General features: G+C 41.0%; 1 protein-coding gene across 1 annotated transcript in view; it reads left to right on the top strand.

Annotated features, from left to right (window-relative positions):
- Positions 1-18,494, top strand: part of COG3 (component of oligomeric golgi complex 3) — a 51,249-nt gene extending 32,755 nt beyond the window's left edge. Inside the window, exons 17-23 of the mRNA XM_024755374.1 lie at positions 3,369-3,489; positions 6,252-6,340; positions 6,450-6,584; positions 7,742-7,817; positions 12,255-12,382; positions 13,200-13,298; positions 18,088-18,494. Of these exons, the coding sequence (XP_024611142.1) occupies positions 3,369-3,489; positions 6,252-6,340; positions 6,450-6,584; positions 7,742-7,817; positions 12,255-12,382; positions 13,200-13,298; positions 18,088-18,117 (678 nt within the window). The 3' untranslated portion in view covers positions 18,118-18,494. The remainder of the gene's footprint in view (positions 1-3,368; positions 3,490-6,251; positions 6,341-6,449; positions 6,585-7,741; positions 7,818-12,254; positions 12,383-13,199; positions 13,299-18,087) is intronic.
- Positions 18,495-20,266: the final 1,772 nt, after the last annotated feature.

The raw sequence follows: 20,266 nt of genomic DNA on the forward strand, positions 1-20,266 counted from the left end.
TCTAGCCTTAGCAACTGGGAGGTACTGGACTGCTGTTTCCTCGGAATACCAAAACAGTGTTTTCAAGGAAATGTAGCAATTTATAATCATCCCTGCAGTGACATTTTAAAGAGTTGAATGGCCTCACTTGGAGGGAATCAGCCAGTCAGTTTGGAAGACAGGCAGTTGTGGCCCGTGGGTTATGTGACTAGAAGTAGTTGCCATGATTTTGTAACTTAAGAGTTTTTAATCGAGAAGAAGGGGTCTGGGGCTGAAGGCTGTTGACGTGTGCTTCTCCCACGGCCCCTGAGACTTTTTTCAGAAGGTATGGTTCGGAGTGCTGCTCTACCTTGCTCTCCACTGAGAATACCTGTTGCCACCTACAGGGAGGAAGCTGTCCGGGGTGTGTCCAGCCAGAATTTCATAGCTGCTGGGAGTTTTCAAACCTGTGAACCTTTCTGGACTTCCAGGTTTATAAACTTGGTTTCTAACTTCAAGACTTTAGATAAATTAAAACCAAAAAACAGAAATCTCCTCACAAAAGAATTTGGGACCATAGAAAAGCTCTATCTTTGTTTGTGACCACCATATGCTCCCATTCATGAAATCGAGAGTTGAAATGAAATTTTGACAGGGGGACTAGAAGAGAATGGAAAGTTACGTTATAGACAGGCAGGTTGAAGTTTAAAAAGTATTTCCAAGTCTGAGCTCTCACATTTTTTTATGGTATGGGAGGTAGAATTAGGAAACGCTTGTCTAATATTAGGGAAATGGTTAAGTAAATTGTGGTATATTCCATATAGTGGAATATTACACAGACATTAAATTTAAAAAAATGAAATAATAAAATTTAACTTAAATATGTTAAGGCAAAAAGCACAGGATACAAATCAGATATACACTATGACTTTATGTAATGAACATACGTGTTAAAAAAAAGTAATGGTGAAAGCTTTTGGGTGACTATAGATGATTTTTTCTTTCTTTTCCTTACACTTCCTTTACTTTCCACATTTTTTACAGTGAGTATGTATTTCTTAGATTATCAGAGGAAAAAAATCACCTAATTGAAAAAAGAAGTTCATATACTTATGTCCTCTTGTACCACTGTCCTCTTTTTAAAGGGGAGAGTGAAAAGCCTTTTGATTATTCAGTCTTTTGCCCTCATTGCCTGTAAGGCTATTCTCTTTTATTAACTCAGTTTCCTTTATATTATAAGGTGCTTAAGTATGTGTGAGGAAGCCCTCAATTTGGTAAGAATTAGCTAATTTATTTTCATGACTGAGTTTATGCTTTTTGCCTTTCAACTTTTAAAAAAGTGATCAATGAAAATGGCTTAATGTCTTAGAGAATTTCTTAGGGCAAGAAATTCTTCTTACATACTTAAATTGAGTACCTAGTATATCAGTAAACGAACACAAAGCTGGATCACAACAGCTTCAGTAAATTCAATCTATATTATACCATTTTCTCCGTTGGAGCTGTTAGTTCTTTTGAAAATAGAGCAAGCATTCAAAATGTGTAGCATTTCCTACTTACCTAATGTTCTGTGTCCCAGAGTACAAAGTGAGTTTCCATCAAATAAATCGTACTTATATGTTGATTCTGTGTTTATTTAGGAGGGAGGGAGGCAGGGAGAGAGAACAGAGAAGAGTCACTTTAATCACCTCTTTAAAGTTTATACAGGCACACCTCATCTCATTGTGCTTCGCTTCATTGCACTTCACAGATACTGTGGGGTTTTGTTTTTGTTCTTTACAAATTGAAGGTTTGTGGCAACCCTGCATTGCACAAGTCTACTGGCACCATTTTTCCAACAGCATATGCTTATTTAGTGTGTCTGTATCACATTTAGTTAAGTCTCTCAATATTTCAGATTTCATTATTATATCATGGTGATCTGTGCTCTTCGATGTTACTATTGCAAAAAGGTTACGACTTGTTGAAGGCTCAGACGATAGTTCTTTAAAAATACTTTATCGCTAAAGATGGCTAGTATTTTTAGCAATAAAGTATTTTAAAATCAAGTTATGTACATTGTTTATTTACACAATGCTATTGCACACATAATAGACTACAGTATGGTGTAAATGTAACTTTTTTTTTTTTAAATAAATTTATTTTTGGCTGCATTGGGTGTTCATTGCTGCACGTGGGCTTTCTCTAGTTGTGGTGAGCAGGGGCTACTGTTAGTTGTGGGGCATGGGCTTCTCATTGCAGTGGCTTCTCTTGTTGCAGAGCACGGGCTGTAGGCACACGGGCTCAGGAGTTGTCGCTCGTGGGCTCTAGAGCACAGGCTCAGTAGTTGTGGTGCACGGGCTTAGTTGCTCCGCGGCATGTGGGATCTTCCCGGGCCAGGGCTCGAACCCGTGTCCCCTGCATTGGCAGGTGGATTCTTAACCACTGCGCCGCCAGGGAAGCCCTAAATGTAACTTTTATATGCACTGGGAAACCAAAAAAATTCATGTGACTAGCTTTGTTGTGATAATTACTTTATTGCAGTGGTCTGGAGGCAAACCCGTAATGTCTCTGAGGTATGCCTGTATTGCTTACTGAAGGACAACTTTTACTTTTCCTAATGCAGTATAATTTCATTAAAAATATTTTCAAAGTAAGATTGCGTCTTGAGTAGCAGCAAGAAGGAGCAAACATAGCCTAGCTCTTCTTAATATACAGACTTTTCTGAAATGAGGGCCATGATTATTCGCTATTTTGGGACTGGGTCGGAGCTTGAGAACTAAGCTTGATTCACAAGTCTCTTGTGGATGAGTCCTGAGAGGGTAGAAGGAAATGCAGGGCCTCTCAGGGGTGTAGGTAGTCAGTGCTCTGTTGCTGGCCGGATAATCCAAAATGGTAACCCCAAATCACTTTGCATTTGGAGGCTCCTTTTGTACTTCTATATAAATATGAGTACTTCTGATACTCTGTGTATTGAAACCACTCTGACCGAACAGTGAAAGCCAGGTTCCTGAGAGAAACTAGGAAGCCCTGGGAGATCAGAGTCGTGCTCATACTTGGAGCTTTTAATTCCTGCTCTGTGCTGATATTGGACCACGTGGTTTCTTCTATTTCTGCACCAGGTTAGAGTAGATTTGCCTTCTCTTTCTAAATGCGTTGTTTTACAACCTTTTTGTCTGATTTACTTCCTTGGGTTTACTAAGTAGAACAGGTGATAGAGTTAGTAAGAGTTTGAAGCAAGATTTTCCCAGATAATTCCAACATAGAAATATGGGAAGAGTTCATCGCACAGCAAAGGAGTATTGGTACCATATAGTTAGGCTAAGGGCCATAGACCTAGATAGATGAATGTTGATTAATAACATGCGTTTTATGTGCGCCTATTTTTATTTCATCTGTGATGATATCCATTTTTCTGTCTTTCAATTTAGACTCAGATTGATGGACAGCTTTTCTTAATAAAGCACCTTTTGATTCTCCGTGAACAGATCGCTCCATTTCACACTGAATTCACCATTAAGGAAATTTCCCTGGACCTCAAGAAAACTAGAGGTACTCCATTGTCCTGGCTGACACAGTTGGGCATGCTGGACCTGATGTGTCAGCACAGGTTATAGGTTTGTCGTATGTTCATCTGCAATTCGCGTGCATGCTCTGCTTGCTAGGCGTGTTGCCCGCCAGCATCCTAGCTACATCTAACTCGCTGGATCTTCTTTATGGAGAGAACTATATCTGGGCATCTCAGCTTGCAAAAGAGGATTACCTCTCTTAGACTCTGCCACATATTACCATAACCAGTTAAAAAGTGAAAAATCCCTATAATAACTACCTAAGAGTGTCAGCTAATTGGAGTGATTTTAAACATTGCGTTGCGTTTGTTAGTTCATAGAAACTGAGACAGCCAGCTGGGTAAAATAGGAAGAGTACTTATCTAAGAGTCTGAGTCAGGTTCTGTGCCTGGCCCATCATTTCCTGGCTCTTGTGATCTTAAATGTGTGTTTTAGCTTCCCTACCCTGTGTAAAACAAGCAGAATCCGCTTGTCGTGATGCTCTCACCAGAGTATCAAGACCATTAAGAGTGAAAATAAATGAAAATACATATTAAAGTGCTTTTGTAAGCTTAAGGTGCTTAAATAAACTCAAGTTGTATTATTATTAAATCAGCTGGTTGTTAAGTAATCATGTAGATAGGGTCTTTGAGTTGGTAATAGACATGGAATCATCTTGGGAAAGGTGATTCATCCATCCTGATGGTTTGTTTCTGACTGAATTAACAAGTAATGATTTCTAAAAGATCAAAGTAGTTATTTTCTAAGATGTTGATCTTAAACAGTTAAGGATATACCATAAATATCCATCTCCTTTAATTACTTACAAATTTATCTAAACTTTATCTTAACCATTTGCAAGAGAATTAAGCTCTAACACCTTAAGCCCTCTGTTTATGGAATGAATGAATTTCTCGCTTATGTATTGGGGGAATTGAGAAAATTCATAGCCATTCAAATTACTTTCTGTATTCTGTGGTTTAGAGGAACTCCACATAGTAGGATTTCCAAGAGGAGCAGGTTCTTACTTTCCTAATGACTGTGTTTATAAAATAGCGGACTTGATTTAACTCACCTGAGAGCCAAGTCGTCTCATCATGAGTCATATTAAAACAGCTTATTCTTTTTCTCTTCCTAATGCACTCTCCTTTTCACCACAGGGAATACCTTTTGGTTCTGGTGGCATTTATTTATTTATTTTTGGCTGCATTGGGTCTTCGTTGCTGCGCACGGGCTTCCTCCAGTTGTGGCGAGCGGGGGCTACTACTCTTTGTTGTGGTGTGCAGCCTTCTCACTGCGGTGGCTTCTCTCGTTGCGGAGCATGGGCTCTAGGCACATGGGCTTCAGTAGGTGTGGCTGGCAGGCTCTAGAGCGCAGGCTCAGTAGTTGTGGCGCACGGCCTTCGTTGCTCCGCGGCATGTGGTATCTTCCGGGACCAGGGCTCGAGCCCGTGTCCCCTGCGTTGGCAGGCGGATTCCCAACAACTGCGCCACCAGGGAAGCCCTCTGCTAGTATTTAGATAGTAAGCCTGTATGTTATTCATATACTTTGTAATTTTGTTTTTAAACAGCAGCCAGATTTTCTGGCTTTTGCCCTTATAGAATGCATAATTCTTTTAGTTTATTCTCATCAGAGGCTGCCATCACGCAGCCATTCTGGTTGATTTCCTGCTTTCCATTCAGTGTGAGGTGTGGAAATAGTGCCTTAACCTTGAGGAATGCTAGGCGCTGATAGTCCTCACTTTATTTAAGTAATGGGACGAAGCAGGGCTGATCTATTTTCTTTCGTATTTTTTCTAATTCATAATTTGTTGCTGCTTCGTTCTACTACAGATCCACTGAGGTGTGAGAAAATGAAATACTCTAAAGTTTTGGCAAATTTTGGTATAAAGTATGTTTTCCCTAAAACCTTATGAGGGTTATGTAATCCTGCCATATGATCACCTACAATTGTTCAGGTTTCTTACAGAAAAGACAGCAGAAACAAAGAGTCATTTACTAAAGCTTTACTCTGAATCTGATAGAGAGGTGTGTTTTTTGTGTTTTGTTTTCCCAGTAAGATCAGGATCAAGGCAGGGAGTGCAGTCTGGTGTGTTCTTGTAAAACCAGGGTTGGAAGCATTTCATGCTTTGCTTTCTCTAGCCTGCCAAGGCAAAGCAAAGAAATGATCTTTTCTGACTATCACTTAATAATACTTGCTATCTTTACTTTTAAGCCTCTAACCTCTCATGACTAACGTTATACCTTATTGCATTTGAACATCAATGAGACCTGTTTGTACTTTGCATAGACTCTAATTAGTCTGGAGGTTAAGGGGTAAATATGTCCTTTTGGTGTCTTTCTTCTGGCTGACACATTAGTTTATTCTCTGCTTCAAATGAATAAATTTCTGTGCCAGCCAGATCTTAAACAAAGGAAGCTGGGTAAGTATATGAATTTTTCTTAAAAAACCTATTTAGCATCATAAAAGTAAAGCAGTGAAATTTTAAGGTATTGATTGCCATTTATCCTTTTTCTTTTTTTCTATAAATGAATAATTGTGATTAATAGTCATTTTGCAATTCTGAGTTCTAGAAGATAATTGTGTGTGCGTGCTGTAGCCATTGTTGGCACTAACCTTATCCACTCGTGGAGGTGACTTGGTGGACATGAAACCCCTCTTGCTCTGTGGTAATAGAGAACTAGTGTATGTTTACACACTGAAATAGGAACTTGGCTTCTTGTTGAAACTGTACGTGTTCACTGGATGAGTAATTTTGTTTCACAGATGCGGCATTTAAAATCCTGAATCCTATGACTGTTCCAAGATTTTTTAGGCTGAACAGCAACAATGCCTTGATAGAGTTCTTGTTGGAGGTGAGGAGGAGTCTGTTTTCTTGGTGGTGGGAGATAAACGATATTCTTTACATGTCTGGTAATTTCTAGGCACATAAAAACAGGAGGAAACTGTCATCTTCTCTTTAAGGGTACTCCTGAGATAAGAGAACATTATCTTGACTCTAAAAAAGATGTAGACCGTCATCTGAAATCGGCCTGTGAGCAGTTTATTCAGCAACAGACCAAGCTGTTCGTAGAGCAGCTGGAGGAGTTCCTGACAAAGGTATAGACCTTGGTGCATATTGGGTAATTGTGAATTCTTCCCTAGATTGCATTTTGTTTTTTTTGTTTGTTTATTTTTTAATAGAAATCCATTTTTAATTTATTTAATCAATTTATTTATTTACTTTTGGCTGCGTTGGGTCTTCAGTGCTGCGTGCGGGCTTTTTCTAGTTGTGGTGAGCGGAGGCTACTCTTCGTTGCAGTGCGTGGGCTTCTCATTGCGGTGGCTTCTCTTGTTGCGGAGCACGGGCTCTAGGCACGCGGGCTTCAGTAGTTGCGGCACGCGGACTCAGTAGTTGTGGCTCACGGGCTCTAGAGAGTAAGTTCAGTAGTTGTGGCGCACGGGCTTAGTTGCTCCGCGGCATGTGAGATCTTCCGGGACCAGGGATCGAACCCGTGTCCCTTGCATTGTCAGGCAGATTCTTAACCACTGCACCACCAGGGAAGCCCCAAGCAGTCCATTTTTTACAGATGTTTTGTGCATTTCTGTCCTTCACCCTCCCTAGCTACAGCCTAGCCGCACCGTAATTTGCCATCTTAAGAACATTCTTGTCCAAAAGCTAAACGTATGGTTTTGCTTCTCTGTACTGATGCTGAGAAATGAAAAGACAGGTGAATAGAGGGTGGGCATCCACTTCTTGTACCTAGAACACTGGCTAGTCAAATGTGCTTTTGATGCTATCTGAAAATCTTTTTTTTTTTTTAATAACATTCTCTCTGCCTGTAACGAAGAAAAGGACCCTCTAGGTATATAAAGGAGATTTTGTCCAACTGCTGTGACATTTTTCTAATAACATACGATAGTAATTTAATGTTAACCTAACAGTCCACTGAAAGAGAGGCCTGTTTTGTGTTGACGTTTCTCTTGGTCTTCATTTTTGTCTTCCTACCCTGAAATGTTTCAGGCTGAATGCCTCAGGACATTGGTATGGTTTTCTTTTTGCAAAACAGTGTATGCCTTGAAATCACAGAAGAAGTTTTGCTAAAATATTTTATTGGTTGTAAAGGACTATGAGATATGATGCATTTTCTTTTAGGGCTGCACATTTGATTATCATTATTCTTTCATACGTTCGAATGGTGTATCTTTTGAGAGCAGTACTAGTTTAATTTGTCATCAGTGAAATGAAACTTTTTCCCTTTTGTCCCCTCTACTAGGTTTCAGCACTAAACACAATGGCCAGTCAGGGAGGACCCAAGTATACTCTCTCTCAGCAGCCTTGGGCTCAACCAGGTACCCACGTTTTACTGTTTGGGATTTCTTTTTTTAGGATGTCAGTTAATTTACATTTATATAGCCGCGCTCCGACAGCTTGAAGTTGGTTTCCTACTCCTGCTGTGGTTTAGGTTAACGCAAGATTCATTTTGGAGCTGACAGGTCTTAATTGAGCCAACACGACTTGCATTTCAGCAAGCATCCCAAGAAAGGAAGAATTAAAAAATATATATACACACACACACACACACACACACACACATACATACATACATACATATACATACACACACAGAGTTAAAAATAAAATATGGCTTAGATGGAAACGCTTTGAGTGTGATGGTTTCTGTACACTTGATTTTTATTGTCTTAGAGTGAAAATACTGTTTTGATAGTATGAAATTAATGGAGAGAATGCTACTGTTTCCAAGTATTATATGAAGAAATGTTGGACATTACATTTTAAGCAAGTTACATCCTCTTTAAATTTTAGAGTGTTTGAAAAAAATTATAAAAATGTGGTGTCATTTAGGAGTTGGCAGGCCCCATCACTGATTGGCAGAAGTGCTGGAGATGTTACCAGTCTTAACTCTTTCCTAAATGTAAATTTTTTTGTGCGAGAAGGTGTTTTTTTCCCTCTTTAACATTAGACATTGAAAATCACGACTAGTTTTGTGGGTTATTTTTGGTCCATGTTGTGACATTTTAAGTTGTCATTAAACCAGAATAAATCATTTTGTTAGATTGATACTTCTGGCCATTCCCTGGCCCATATTGTGATAGAGATCCTTTGAAACTAAGAAGGGCAAGATGCCAAAAGAATCAGTGTTTTAATTATGGGTGAGCTGTGTCCAAGTCGGTAGGAAGCTTTTTGCTCACAGTGAGAGAGATCCAAAGAATGATTCTGGTTTAGCATCCATAAAAAATTGACTGTCTACAGGCACCCAAAACTGGAGTTAGGTTTTTAACGTGATTGGTTTCCCATAATGAAAGAATGCATGTCTGTCAGGTATTTATTTCTTTTGGGAAAAAGAATTGAGGCCATTCTAAAATTTTCAGTTATTTTTATTAGTGCCTCAGGTTAACTTGAAGTTGAAGTAGAACAAAGAAGTTGTAAGAGTAGCTATGTATCTCCTAGGAAGATTTGTAAGCATAGAGAATGATCACTGGTATTTGAATGGAAGGCAGGATTTTATTTCAAAAATTTGTCATGTGAACTTTGATGATGTCAATATAGATTTGCATTGATTTGCTTTATTTTGCAAATAAACTTTGTGACATGCTTTAGGCCTTTTGTGTACTGTGGTGGAGACAGTGAATATTATACTGGCTTTATTATTTTAAACCTTTGTGTTGTATATGAGATTGAAATCTTTGCCATCTTACTAAAGGACAGAGAGCATCCTTCATGCAGTAGTATATTCTGTCAAGAGACAGAAAACCAGTCTTTTACTGACAATACTGGAAATTGTAACCATAGTGAGCCTGGTGGTAATCAGGCTGTAACTCAGCACTGATTCTAGAAGGAATTCTAATCATCTTTGGATTAATTGGGCTATTGGCTCAAGGTTTGTCATTTACAGAGCTTATTTAGAAATAGGACCTGATTTTATTTTGAACGTTAATGTAAATGAAACTCTTGGGTGCAATAAATCTCTCTTAAAATAGGTAGAAACCACCAAATTGTCATAGGTATAGTTAGTACAGCTAAGCCCAGGGCTTGATGCATAATTAATGTCTTTTCTTTCCCCTTTGGGAAGATTCTCTTCTCAAAATAGGCGCTGTCATTTTCTCAAGTGGAGTCCTAATAGATCTCCTAGTGTCAGGTGTATTGTGCTCTTAAGTATTACTAGAATTGTCATTAGTAAAGCAGGAGTAGATGAAAGGAAACCGACAGAAAGACTAGATGAAATAGGGCTTGCTGTTTTGTCATTTAAAACATTTTGTTTCTTTCTAAGTGAGGAGATCCTGGCAGATGGAGCAGTGACACTTCAGTTTACCTAGTTGTTGTATCTTCCGTCTCATTTAGCCTCAAGGAGCTATGGAGTTGCTTTTTCTTGATCTGTAATACGAGAAGCCCACACTTAAATGTCAAAGATTTTTAAGTCTTTGGGGTGGGAGCACCAGGGACAGTCTAGAAACTTATCTTGGGCCCCCAGAACCCGGGGTTAGTGGTTCATGCAGACTTGATCACTCAACTTCTTGGGGTCATTCCGTGCTCAACTCACAAGACTGAGTTATAGTTAGGATGCTAATTTGTTAATTACTCTGGGAAATATACCTTTTTAAGAATTAGGATACTTTATTTACAAGGCTCCACATAAAACTGGGCTCTGAAGACTCACCAGTGATCCCTGAATTGTGTTAGTGACCATAGGACCAGAGCCCATGGAATTAATTGTCTTAAATGAGCTTTCATCTGTTTATGAAAAATAAGGAATTCTTGGATTGTTTGTTCTTTCTTCTTGAGAGCATTGGCAGTTTCTCACCCTGCTCTTACACAACCCTCCTCAATTAAAAAAAATTTTTTAACATGGTATAAAATTTGAACTGTGGAAAGGTATAAAATGAGAATTCTGTTCTCCACCTCTAAACTAGTTCTCTCAAAGGTAACCACTATTAATGGCGGCTTTCCCAAAATTATGTGTATTCTAGCATATATGGACTTGAAGCGTGTTATACAACTAAGATTATACTATTGTTACCTGAAAAAACGGGTTTGCCTCTTGGTGGGTATTGAGCCAAAAGACACAACCAAGGCAAAGAGTGGGAGAAGGAAGGATTTATTACTTGCAGCGAGGAAGGAGAACACCGGGGGTCTTTCCCAGAGCAGTGTCTCCCCGAATGGCAAAATTGGGGAAATTTAAGCTAAGGGTACATGTATTCATGAAGGGGCTTGAAGAGAGGAGAATTCAGCATTGAACCGGGGCAATGGTTGACAGAATCCAAGCTTTAGTTAATTGAAGTCACGGGGGTCAACAGCATCGTTCCATCCTCCACCCGAATGGGGGCCTTAGTTCCTGCAGAGCTCAAAGACGTGCATCCGATTGTTCTCTGTATCCCTTGAGGAGGAGCTAGGGCTGTTTCATTACCGACCTATTGTTTCTTATTACTTTTCCTGTGTTCCTGCATTCCCTCACTTCCCTTAAGGTCATCAATTACTGAGACCTGTTAAAGGACAAGCCTTGTGGCCAGGCTGAGATCACAGAATGGTTTAGGCCAAAATGGCTTCTCTTACGTTAAGAAAGCCAGTCCTGGTGTTCCTTCTTCGGGGGCCTCTTACCCTATCTGCTTACAAAATATCCCTTACTTTTTTTTTCTTTTTTTTTTAAACCACTTATTCTATATCTTGGAGCCCTTTCTATACCAGCATATCCAGCTCTACCCATTCTATTTAATGGACGTGTAGAATATATCACTAAAGCATAATTTCTTTAATAATTCTATTAATAGATACTTAAATTATTTTTAGTTTGTTTTTCCTTATACTCTTAATAAACACACATACCTTGGTATTTTGTAAATATGTCCATAAGGCAAATTTCTAGCAGTAGAAATGTTAAGTGAAAGAGTGTGTATTTTCAGTTTTGCTAGACGTTGCCTAATATCCCTTCCAAGAGGGTGAACAGTTTATACTCCCGACAATAGTGGATGAGGGTGCCTGTTTCCCCACACCCCTGCCAAGTGTGGATATTCACAACCTTGGTAATTTTTACCAATCTGAAATATTTCACTTGTTTTAATATGCGTTTCTTTAATTATGAGTGAGGTCAAGCATCTTTAAAATTATTAATCAGTCTTTTCTTTGATAGCTTTCTAGGTAATTTTCTCTTTTAGATATTTCATACAGATTACGACTGTTCTTTTCCATTTGTACTTCTTTTCAGACACTATACCTGGGCTACTAATTATATCAGTTACAATTTTCTGGAATTCTTTTCCTTTTCTGATAATACAATATAAGAATGTAACAAATGAATTTTTAGTTCCCATTAAATATGTGTGGGTATTTTCTGAATGATCTCATAAGACAGGGAGCATCTCTTACTGTGAGTCAGTTCTACAAACGAATAAGCTCGTTCAGTACGAAGTAATTCTTACTAGTGCTTCTCTGCAAATGACCTTTTATTTTACCTTACACCTTATCTCCAAATGCCGAAGGCACCATATTACTATCCCTATGAATGTCCTGAGCCATGGCGGAGGGTGGTGGTGGGGGATTCTTTTTCTGTTTAGCCCATGGGGTTAGACTTTTGTTTACAGTAGGCACTTAATGAATGTTTATAGGGCTTGTGATTAAACTTGATAAATAAATAAGAAAAGTGAAAGAAATTCTTTGGGGAAGTAAAGAGTCGTCTTTTGCTATTTTTCTCTCCTTTTATTCCCCTCTGAATTAAAATGGAAATGTTTCTTCTGTTTTTATTTGTGATACTAAGGAGGTTAATTTCTTTCCAGCAAAAGTCAGTGACCTTGTGGCAAGTGCCTACAAGACAATAAAAGCAAAGCTGCCCCTGACGTTGAGAAGTATGTCATTGTACCTATCCAATAAAGATACTGAGTTCGTCCTGTTTAAGCCAGTTAGGGTGAGTGTCGTGATCATCTCTTTGAATGTTGGCCCGTCTCTTGGAGTATTCTTGCCTTGTGTACCATTTTCCTCTTCCTGTAAACATTTTGAAATGTTGGTCTGCTATTCTAGTACAGTTGACTAAAAAGCACTGTGATTCTTGAAAGACTTACAAAGCATGCATCTGTCTGATTATATCTCCCCGACCTCGCCCCCAGCCCTCATTTTGTCTTAATTTCCTTATGGTTACCTGTGGCACAAGGGTAATTTCTACCTAAAAGTAGAAATCAGTAAATGAATAAATAAGTAATCAGACCCTCACATGAGATGGGGCCCAGCACTTGTGAAAGAACAGCATTTCAGGAATTCTGTCCCATTTTACTGGTGAGCAGCGGAAATAAATGGCTTGCAGCGGCCATGGAGGGATTAAATGTCAGAGCAAATTTAGTACTCATAGCTTCCAGCTCTGTGTGGAGCTCACATCTTTCCCCGAGGCGCTGGCTGATTTTTAAAGTACACTTTATGTGTTTGGGAACTTTATTATCTTCTGTGGAAGAAATTGCTGCGGAAGACTTGTTACTGTTCTCTGTGGGGGATAAGGCTTGCTAGAGTTTAGTTTTTCCAGTAAGTCTTATCTGATAAGTCTTAGACAGGTAGTGCTTGCATGTGAAATATTAATGAAAATTGAACGTCTTTGGTAATGCCCTAGAAGATACATTTCCTCCACTTGTTTTGGCACATAGTAAGATTGAGCTTTCTTAGTTATTCATATTTAAGAAGACTGACTATGATTTCAGTGACTCATGTAATAATGATTGCCTCTTCTTCTTTCTAAGAATAATATTCAGCAAGTCTTCCAGAAGTTCCATGTCTTGTTAAAGGAAGAGTTCAGCCCTGAAGATATCCAGATCATTGCTTGTCCTTCTATAGAACAGGTAATCCAAAGTCTGAAGATCGTTGTTACTTTTATAACCTTTTAGTTATTTTACTTGAGTACGTAATGTCTTTGAGTAACTGTGTTTTAGTTGTAATTTTTAAAATTGTACGTTGTTTTATTCCGATGAACAAGAGTTAAGCTCTGAGTTGCTCTCGCATATTTAGTGATGGCGTTAGCTGCTTTTCAGTGCTTTCTGGTATTGAAGGTTGCTGTGTTTAAGGTGAATTAACTGTTTGTGGGAGACTCAAACAGTGGTATTTAGATTGCTGAATAATTTTGTTTGCAGTATGTATGATAGGAGGCCCATGTTTTAGATGAAAAAAAAAGTGTTTTAGGGACTAGATGTTAGAAGTGTTTCTGTTTTCTCTCTTCTTCCTAAATTAAAAAAACGAAATAGAGAGCTCAGCCTGTGTTTATTATCATTCATTTATTCAGTTCAGTCAGCAGGCTTTTATTGAGTAGAAGTAGGTTGGTGCTATGGAGGGTATTTTATTTCTGGTTTTAAGTTTAGTTGAGGAGTTTAGTAGGGTAAGGACTAGAGAGAGAGACTGGGGGAGAGTGGTAAGGTTGGTCAGAGCCCGATTGCTGTGGGTGGAGCCCGCGGGGAGAGAGACTGGAGGCCGTGCGTGTGGTAAGTCTTTTGAGGAGTTTTACTTCACAGGGAGAGAAAAGATGGGGTGGTAGCTGGAGAAGAAATGGGGTCATTTTTAAATTGTGATATAATTCAGATACCATAAAATTCACCCTTTTAAAGTAGGCAATTCAGTGGTTTTTAGTATATTCAGTAAGTCCTGGCACCGTCACCACTATCTAATTTCAGAACACTTTCATCCCCTCAACAAAGAAACCCCTACCTGTTAGCAGATTCTTCATTCCCCCCTCTTCTACTAATCTTCCTTTGTCTCTGTGGATTTGCCTATTCTGGACAGTGCATTAAATGGAATCGTACAGTACATGGCCTTTCATCACTGGCTTAGCATAATGTTTTTAAGGTGCATTCATGTTGTGGCTTGTATCAGAACTTCATTCTTTCTTATGGCTGTATGAATTTCTTTGTATGGCTCTACGGGTCATATTTTAAAATGATTTCTCTGTAGTTCTAGGGTTGTAGACAGTCAGGATACTTCTTTTTTTTAAATTAATTAATTAATTTTTGGCTGCGTTGGGTCTTCATTGCTGCGTGTGGGCTTTCTCTAGTTGCGGCGAGCGGGGGCTACTCTTCGTTGTGGTGCGCAGGCTTCTCCTTGCAGTGGCTTCTCTTGTTGCAGAGCACGGGCTCTAGGAGCACGGGCTTCAGTAGTTGTGACTCACGGGCTCTAGAACGCAGGCTTAGTAGTTGTGGTGCACGGGTTAGTTGCTCCGCGGCATGTGGGATCTTCCCGGACCAGGGCTCGTGTTTCCTGCATCGGAAGGCGGATTCTTAACCACTGCGCCACCAGGGACGCCCCAGTCAGGATACTTTTTTATAAGTCATTTGAAGCAATTATATTCTATGTGATTATACCACTAACTTGACATGTAGTTAGTTTATTTTCAATATTTAGAGATTTTTTCCCGCTCGTTTTGATTTAATTTTGTTTTTATGTAAAATGTTTACATGATTCCCAAGTCAGAATTATGGAACAAGGTAAATTTGGAGAAGTCTTGCTTCCCTTTCCAGTCCCTCCAGCCTTTTCCCTCTCTCCCCTTTTAGATAGCTATTTTTATTTGTTATTGGATTATCCATTCATCCTTTTTTTTTTTTTTTTTTAAAGATAGGGGAAATGTATGTTTGTATATTCGTGGGGAAGATCTAAAGAGAGGGAAAAATTGCTGCTGGGAAAATGTCCTTGAGAAGAGAAGGGGGGATGTGATCGCAGGGGCAGTTGGAGAGTGGGGCCTTTGTCAGGGGCCTGCAGGGTTCAGCGTGGAGAGAGGAGCAAAGGCCGAGCGTGTGGGCGCATGTGCAGGGAGCTGGCACGTGTGATGGGTGCTCACGGAAGCTCTCCTCTGACTGCTTTGCGCTTGTGGGGGGAACAGGAAGCAGGGTCACCACTGAAAGTGAGGAGGTGCTGAAGATCCCGCAGGAAGGTTCGGTTGAGTTCAGTGGCCGGTTATGAATCCAAGAAAAAGCATTCAGCATAGTTGTCTCATGTTTTTTTTCCTCCAGTCATCGTCAGTTGCATGAGTGTAGCTGTGGAGTTGCTGGAGGGTTGTGTCAGGGCTGTGCTTTTGCCAGGAGGGACAAGGCAGGGGCGGGTGAGGGCGGGAGAGTTAAAGAAGGGAGTGGCTGTAGTGATTGCCGTGGAACTCAAGCGAGGGAGCTGAGGGAAGGGAGTGGGGAGGAACCGTGGTTTCCAGGTCCTGGTCGAGTCAGAGAGTCAGACGGTCATTGGCATTGGAATGTGAGAGGGAAGCTGAGCTGGGAAGATGGGTTGTGGCGATCAAAGAGTGAACTACTTGACGATGGCACTGCGGAGGGGTTGCAGTTAGAGGTAGTGATGGGGCTGGGATGTGCCCGCAGCCTGAGTAGCTGACGTGGTTGGTGGAAGATGAGGTCACTGGAGGAGAGGAGCTGAGGCTAAGCCTGGAAGGGTGAGCTATCTGGATGCTGAAACCACCAAGAAGTCCTACAGGAGTAGTTTTAGGAAAGGGTGATAGCGCTCTGAGATCTGCAAGAAGTGCAGGGCTGGGTGATGGCGGAGGGGTCGTAGATGGAGGAGTGAAGCGTGGCATGGTCTGATACAATGAAAACCAAAGCTGGGGTGAGGTGCTGGGAGAGGGAAGGAGAATGGTCTGGAAATGACAGTGAGGAACAGAGGGACTCTGATCCCACCTCCAGGCCCAGTGGTTCCAGGCATGTGGATGAGAAACACCCATCACTGGAGAAGGCTGCAGGGGAAGCTTGTCCTGGCAAAGGGCTGGGGGGCAGGGCTTCAGGACTTCAGAGAGGTGGGCCATGAGGTGGGAAAAGAGCCTTGAGGTAGTAGAGGAATGACTTGGGAGGCCTGGGCTTCTTGTGGTGGGTGACGTAAGCATGGATAAAGGTGTGAGGAGAGCAGCTCTGATGGAGGAGAGGCAGGGGTCTGGCTGAGAACATGCAGAGTTACTGGACTCCCACTTGACTCCTGCCAGTGAGATACGTGGTTTAGCGTGTGTACGTGTGTCTGTAACTTAAAAGTTTGATAATAATCACACACGCTATGTGCGGCTCAGTTGCTTTGCTTTATCTTCTTCTCCTGTTGATGAACCACTAAGTGATTTTCATGATCTACCAATGGCTTGCAGCCGAGAGTTTGAAAAACACTAATAGAGGGACTTCCCTGGTGGTGCAGTGGTTAAGAATCCGCCTGCCAATGCGGGGGACACGGGTTCGATCCCGGGTCCGGGAAGATCTCATGTGCTGCGGAGCAACTAAGCCCGTGCACTACAACTACTGAGCCTGTGCTCTGGAGCCCGAGAGCCACAACTACTGAGCCCGCGTGCCACAGCTACTGAAGCCCACGTGGCTAGAGCCCGTGCTCCGCAACAAGAGAAGCCACCGCAATGAGAAGCCCGGGCACCGCAACGAAGAGTAGCCCCCGCTGGCTGCAACTAGAGAAAGCCCGTGTACAGCAACGAAGACCCAGGGCAGCCAGAAATAAAGTTAAAAAAAAGAAAAGAAAAGAAAAGCACTAATAGAGACCATCATGCTCACTGTTCCTTGTTCCTCTTTCAGAACCGTTAACATTTTCCGTTACTAACAGCTGTTAGTAACAACAGCTGATAATACTGACTGCTGACTGAGTCACTTGGCCACAGGCTCATAGAGCAGGAACCAGGACAAGGAATTCTCTTACCTACACGCTGCACAGTGATCAAAACAGGAAATGTAACGTTGATACTATTACCTAATCCTCCATCCGTATTCACATTATTCTCCCCAGTCCAGGATCCAGTCCAAGTGTTGCTTTCAGGTGTCACATCCCTTTAGTTTCTTTAAACCTGGAGCAGTTCCACAGCCTTTTTGGGCTTTCTTGACCTTGTCGGGCCAGTTATTTTGTAGAATGTTTGGTGTTGTCTGTTTCCTCATGATTAGATTCAGGTTTTGTGTTTTTGGCAGGAAAAACACAGAGGTGATTTTGTGTCCCTCTCACTGGAAGTACACATTTATAGACGAGATTAGGGGGTGATTATTTTGATTACCAAAACCCTACTGTATAGAAGGGCGCACTGCCAGGCTCATCTAGCCGCAAGTCTCTCCAGGCCAGGGTGACAGATTTGCAGAGCACATGCTGCCAGCCCCTCCTGTCGCAGTGGCGATTTCTCTGGTTTTCCCTGGGCTGGCTCTGGGTCTCGCGCTCCTTTACGGAGGGGACAGGGGGCTCCTGGTCCGGGTTAGCATATGAGGTGAAGCTCACCTGCCGTGCCTATTCTTGTGCAGTTAAGAGTCATTTAGAGAGTTCAGCTTACTTACAACTCTCCGCGAAACGCACTCTGCATAGAGGCAGGTGAAGTCGGTTATTTAGAGCCATTTCTGTCTCTCGTTAGTGTTGGTATGTAGTTCTTTTCTGTCTTCCTGATTGGATTCTTAATGAATTTTGAGGGCCCGGGTTCGGCGATACCTCCCCACAGGCCCCGACGATGCACAGCGCCCGGGGCTGCTTCCGGAATCAGCACCGCAGGTCCAGTTTATACCTTACAGCTATGTTTACTGGTCTCTTAAAAATCAGACATTTCCTCTCATTCTTTTTTGAGGATCTAAACAACTTATCTTGAGTATGGTATTCCACAGCAGAACTAACAAGGCCTTTCTCTTTGCTTTTCAGCTGAACCTCCTACTGTCAGTTTCTAAATAACCAGGCCTGTCGGGCTGTGTGCGTAAATGGCCGGTCCGGCAGGAGCCGGCTGCCAAGTCCCACGGCCTGCAGGACACCGGGGAATTGTGTGAGGGGCTTCCCGAGAACCACAGGGCTGCTCAGGGCTGACCGCAGAATGAAGTGGAAGCAAAGTGACGTGATTTGTGTTTCTCTTTTGAAAACATCAAAATGCCAAAGATAAGCTATAATCTATGAGCGCTGATTACTGCCTCATTTAAATGGTCCCAAGCAGTGTAAGGTTTTAAGAGGAAGCTATGGTGGGCACGCAGTGAAATGGTTCTTAAGAAAATTGTGCAATGAAAATGGATTACAATAAATAGTGCAAAGAACTTTACAGAGATACAGCTAATTAGAAAGCTTCTAAGAGAAAGGTTTGTTGAAGCGTGAAACACTGCACTTTTAACCGCTGAGCATTCCACAGTGACTATTTTTTTATTTCCAGAAATGTTATTTCTACACCCCATTTAATGTAATGTTTCTCCTGTCACTTTGAAGTTTAGTTTGGGATAGACTGGGTGCTTCTGAGGACATGTTCTGCTTTCCTGGGAATTCAGTGTGTTATCTTTCTGTGTGTTTGATGTGAGGTAGTTTCAAGGTGTAAAGGTCCCTGGATCTGTACTCCATGAATTTCTTAGGTGCAGAGTGTTCAAAAGTAGGCAGGTAGCTGCAGCGTCCTCATGGTAGATAACGTGCCGTATCTTTCATGAGAATCTTCATGGTACAGTAGGCAGTGTCCGTGAGGGGGAAGTACCAAGTTTGGCGTCTTCCGTCTGGCACATAAAGGAGGAGAGGAAGCCTGATGAATAGTGTATCTCGTGCACGAAGGTTAGGGTTACCAGCTTTCTGCACACTGCCTTCCGTGTCCGTAGTTCTTTGAAAAGTGAACATTTTCACGTCCTGTACCTTCATGGTGGCTGTGCCGTGAGCCTGCCTTGTGGATCTGTACCCTGCGACAGCAGGATACATTTCACTCAGAGACAAGGATGACGAAGACCACCCATCCCTTAAAATCAACCGCACGATGGCAGCGATCATCAAAACAATTATGCGCATCTCTGACTTTTCCTACAAATACGTTTCCTGATTGGATTGGTTTTGCCTCTGACGTTATAGTAAATGTAACCTGCTCTTTGGTTCACAATGAATCTTGAGTTATTCAGACACTAGTTTAGAGATAGAATGCTGACAGGGGTTCTGGAATGTAGCCAGCAGACCTCATTCTGTGAGACTGTAGCATTTCTCATCCGCTTCAAGCAGACTCCCGCCATGTGTAGATAGGTTACATATCCTTCTGTCTGTCATTTTAAACAGGTCACTTGTTTTTCAGCTCAGCTGGTGATGGATGTTGCTTGATAGAGCTTAATACTCTCTATTTTGGGAAGGTAGAAGGTAAAGAGGGTCCATATTCATCCTTCAACAGGAAATGAATGAATTAGGAAGATTATATTTACTTCCACTTACTATTTTAAATATGTGTTTAATGAAATAAACTGTACAATCCAGTTTTGTATATTATATGTACATTTGATTTTTAAATAGCCTTTCCAGAGAAATGAGGGCATGATTACCGTACAATACTTGACTGATTTAATTTGATGTACAGAGCAGAGCGTGTTCTTAAGGATAAAAATATTTGATGGCACTCGTTCTTGTGTTTTGAGTCTTTTATTTCTGAAACAAACACCTTACAAAAGTGCTGAGTAGGTGATAGTGATCCAACTTGTTTGCTAAATTTGACTGTTTAAATCTGTACAGTTTCAAGTGTTTACTTATACAAAGAGTGTACATACTTTCAAATAATTAATTTAAAATGCTTTATATTATTTGGCTAGAATTTGCTGTTTTTAATAAATGTGAATTTTTTAAAAAATAAAGATTTTTGCTTCCTACTTTTTGTCCTCATTGGTCTGTTTTGTGTGTGGATTCTTTAAAAAAATTTTTTAATTGAAATTAAAGATAGCTTGTCGATTCACATGCAGTTGTGAGAAATAATACAGAGCGATCCTGTGTACCTTTACCCGATTTCTCCCAGTGGTGTCATCTTGCAGAACAATCACGTGTCACAAGCAGGATATTGACAGTGTTACCCTCCACCAACCTTATTCCGATTTCCCCGGTTTTACTTGTA

Source organism: Neophocaena asiaeorientalis, unplaced genomic scaffold (genome assembly GCF_003031525.2).
Source record: "Neophocaena asiaeorientalis asiaeorientalis breed wild unplaced genomic scaffold, Neophocaena_asiaeorientalis_V1.1 scaffold59, whole genome shotgun sequence".
Taxonomy (NCBI): domain Eukaryota; kingdom Metazoa; phylum Chordata; class Mammalia; order Artiodactyla; family Phocoenidae; genus Neophocaena; species Neophocaena asiaeorientalis.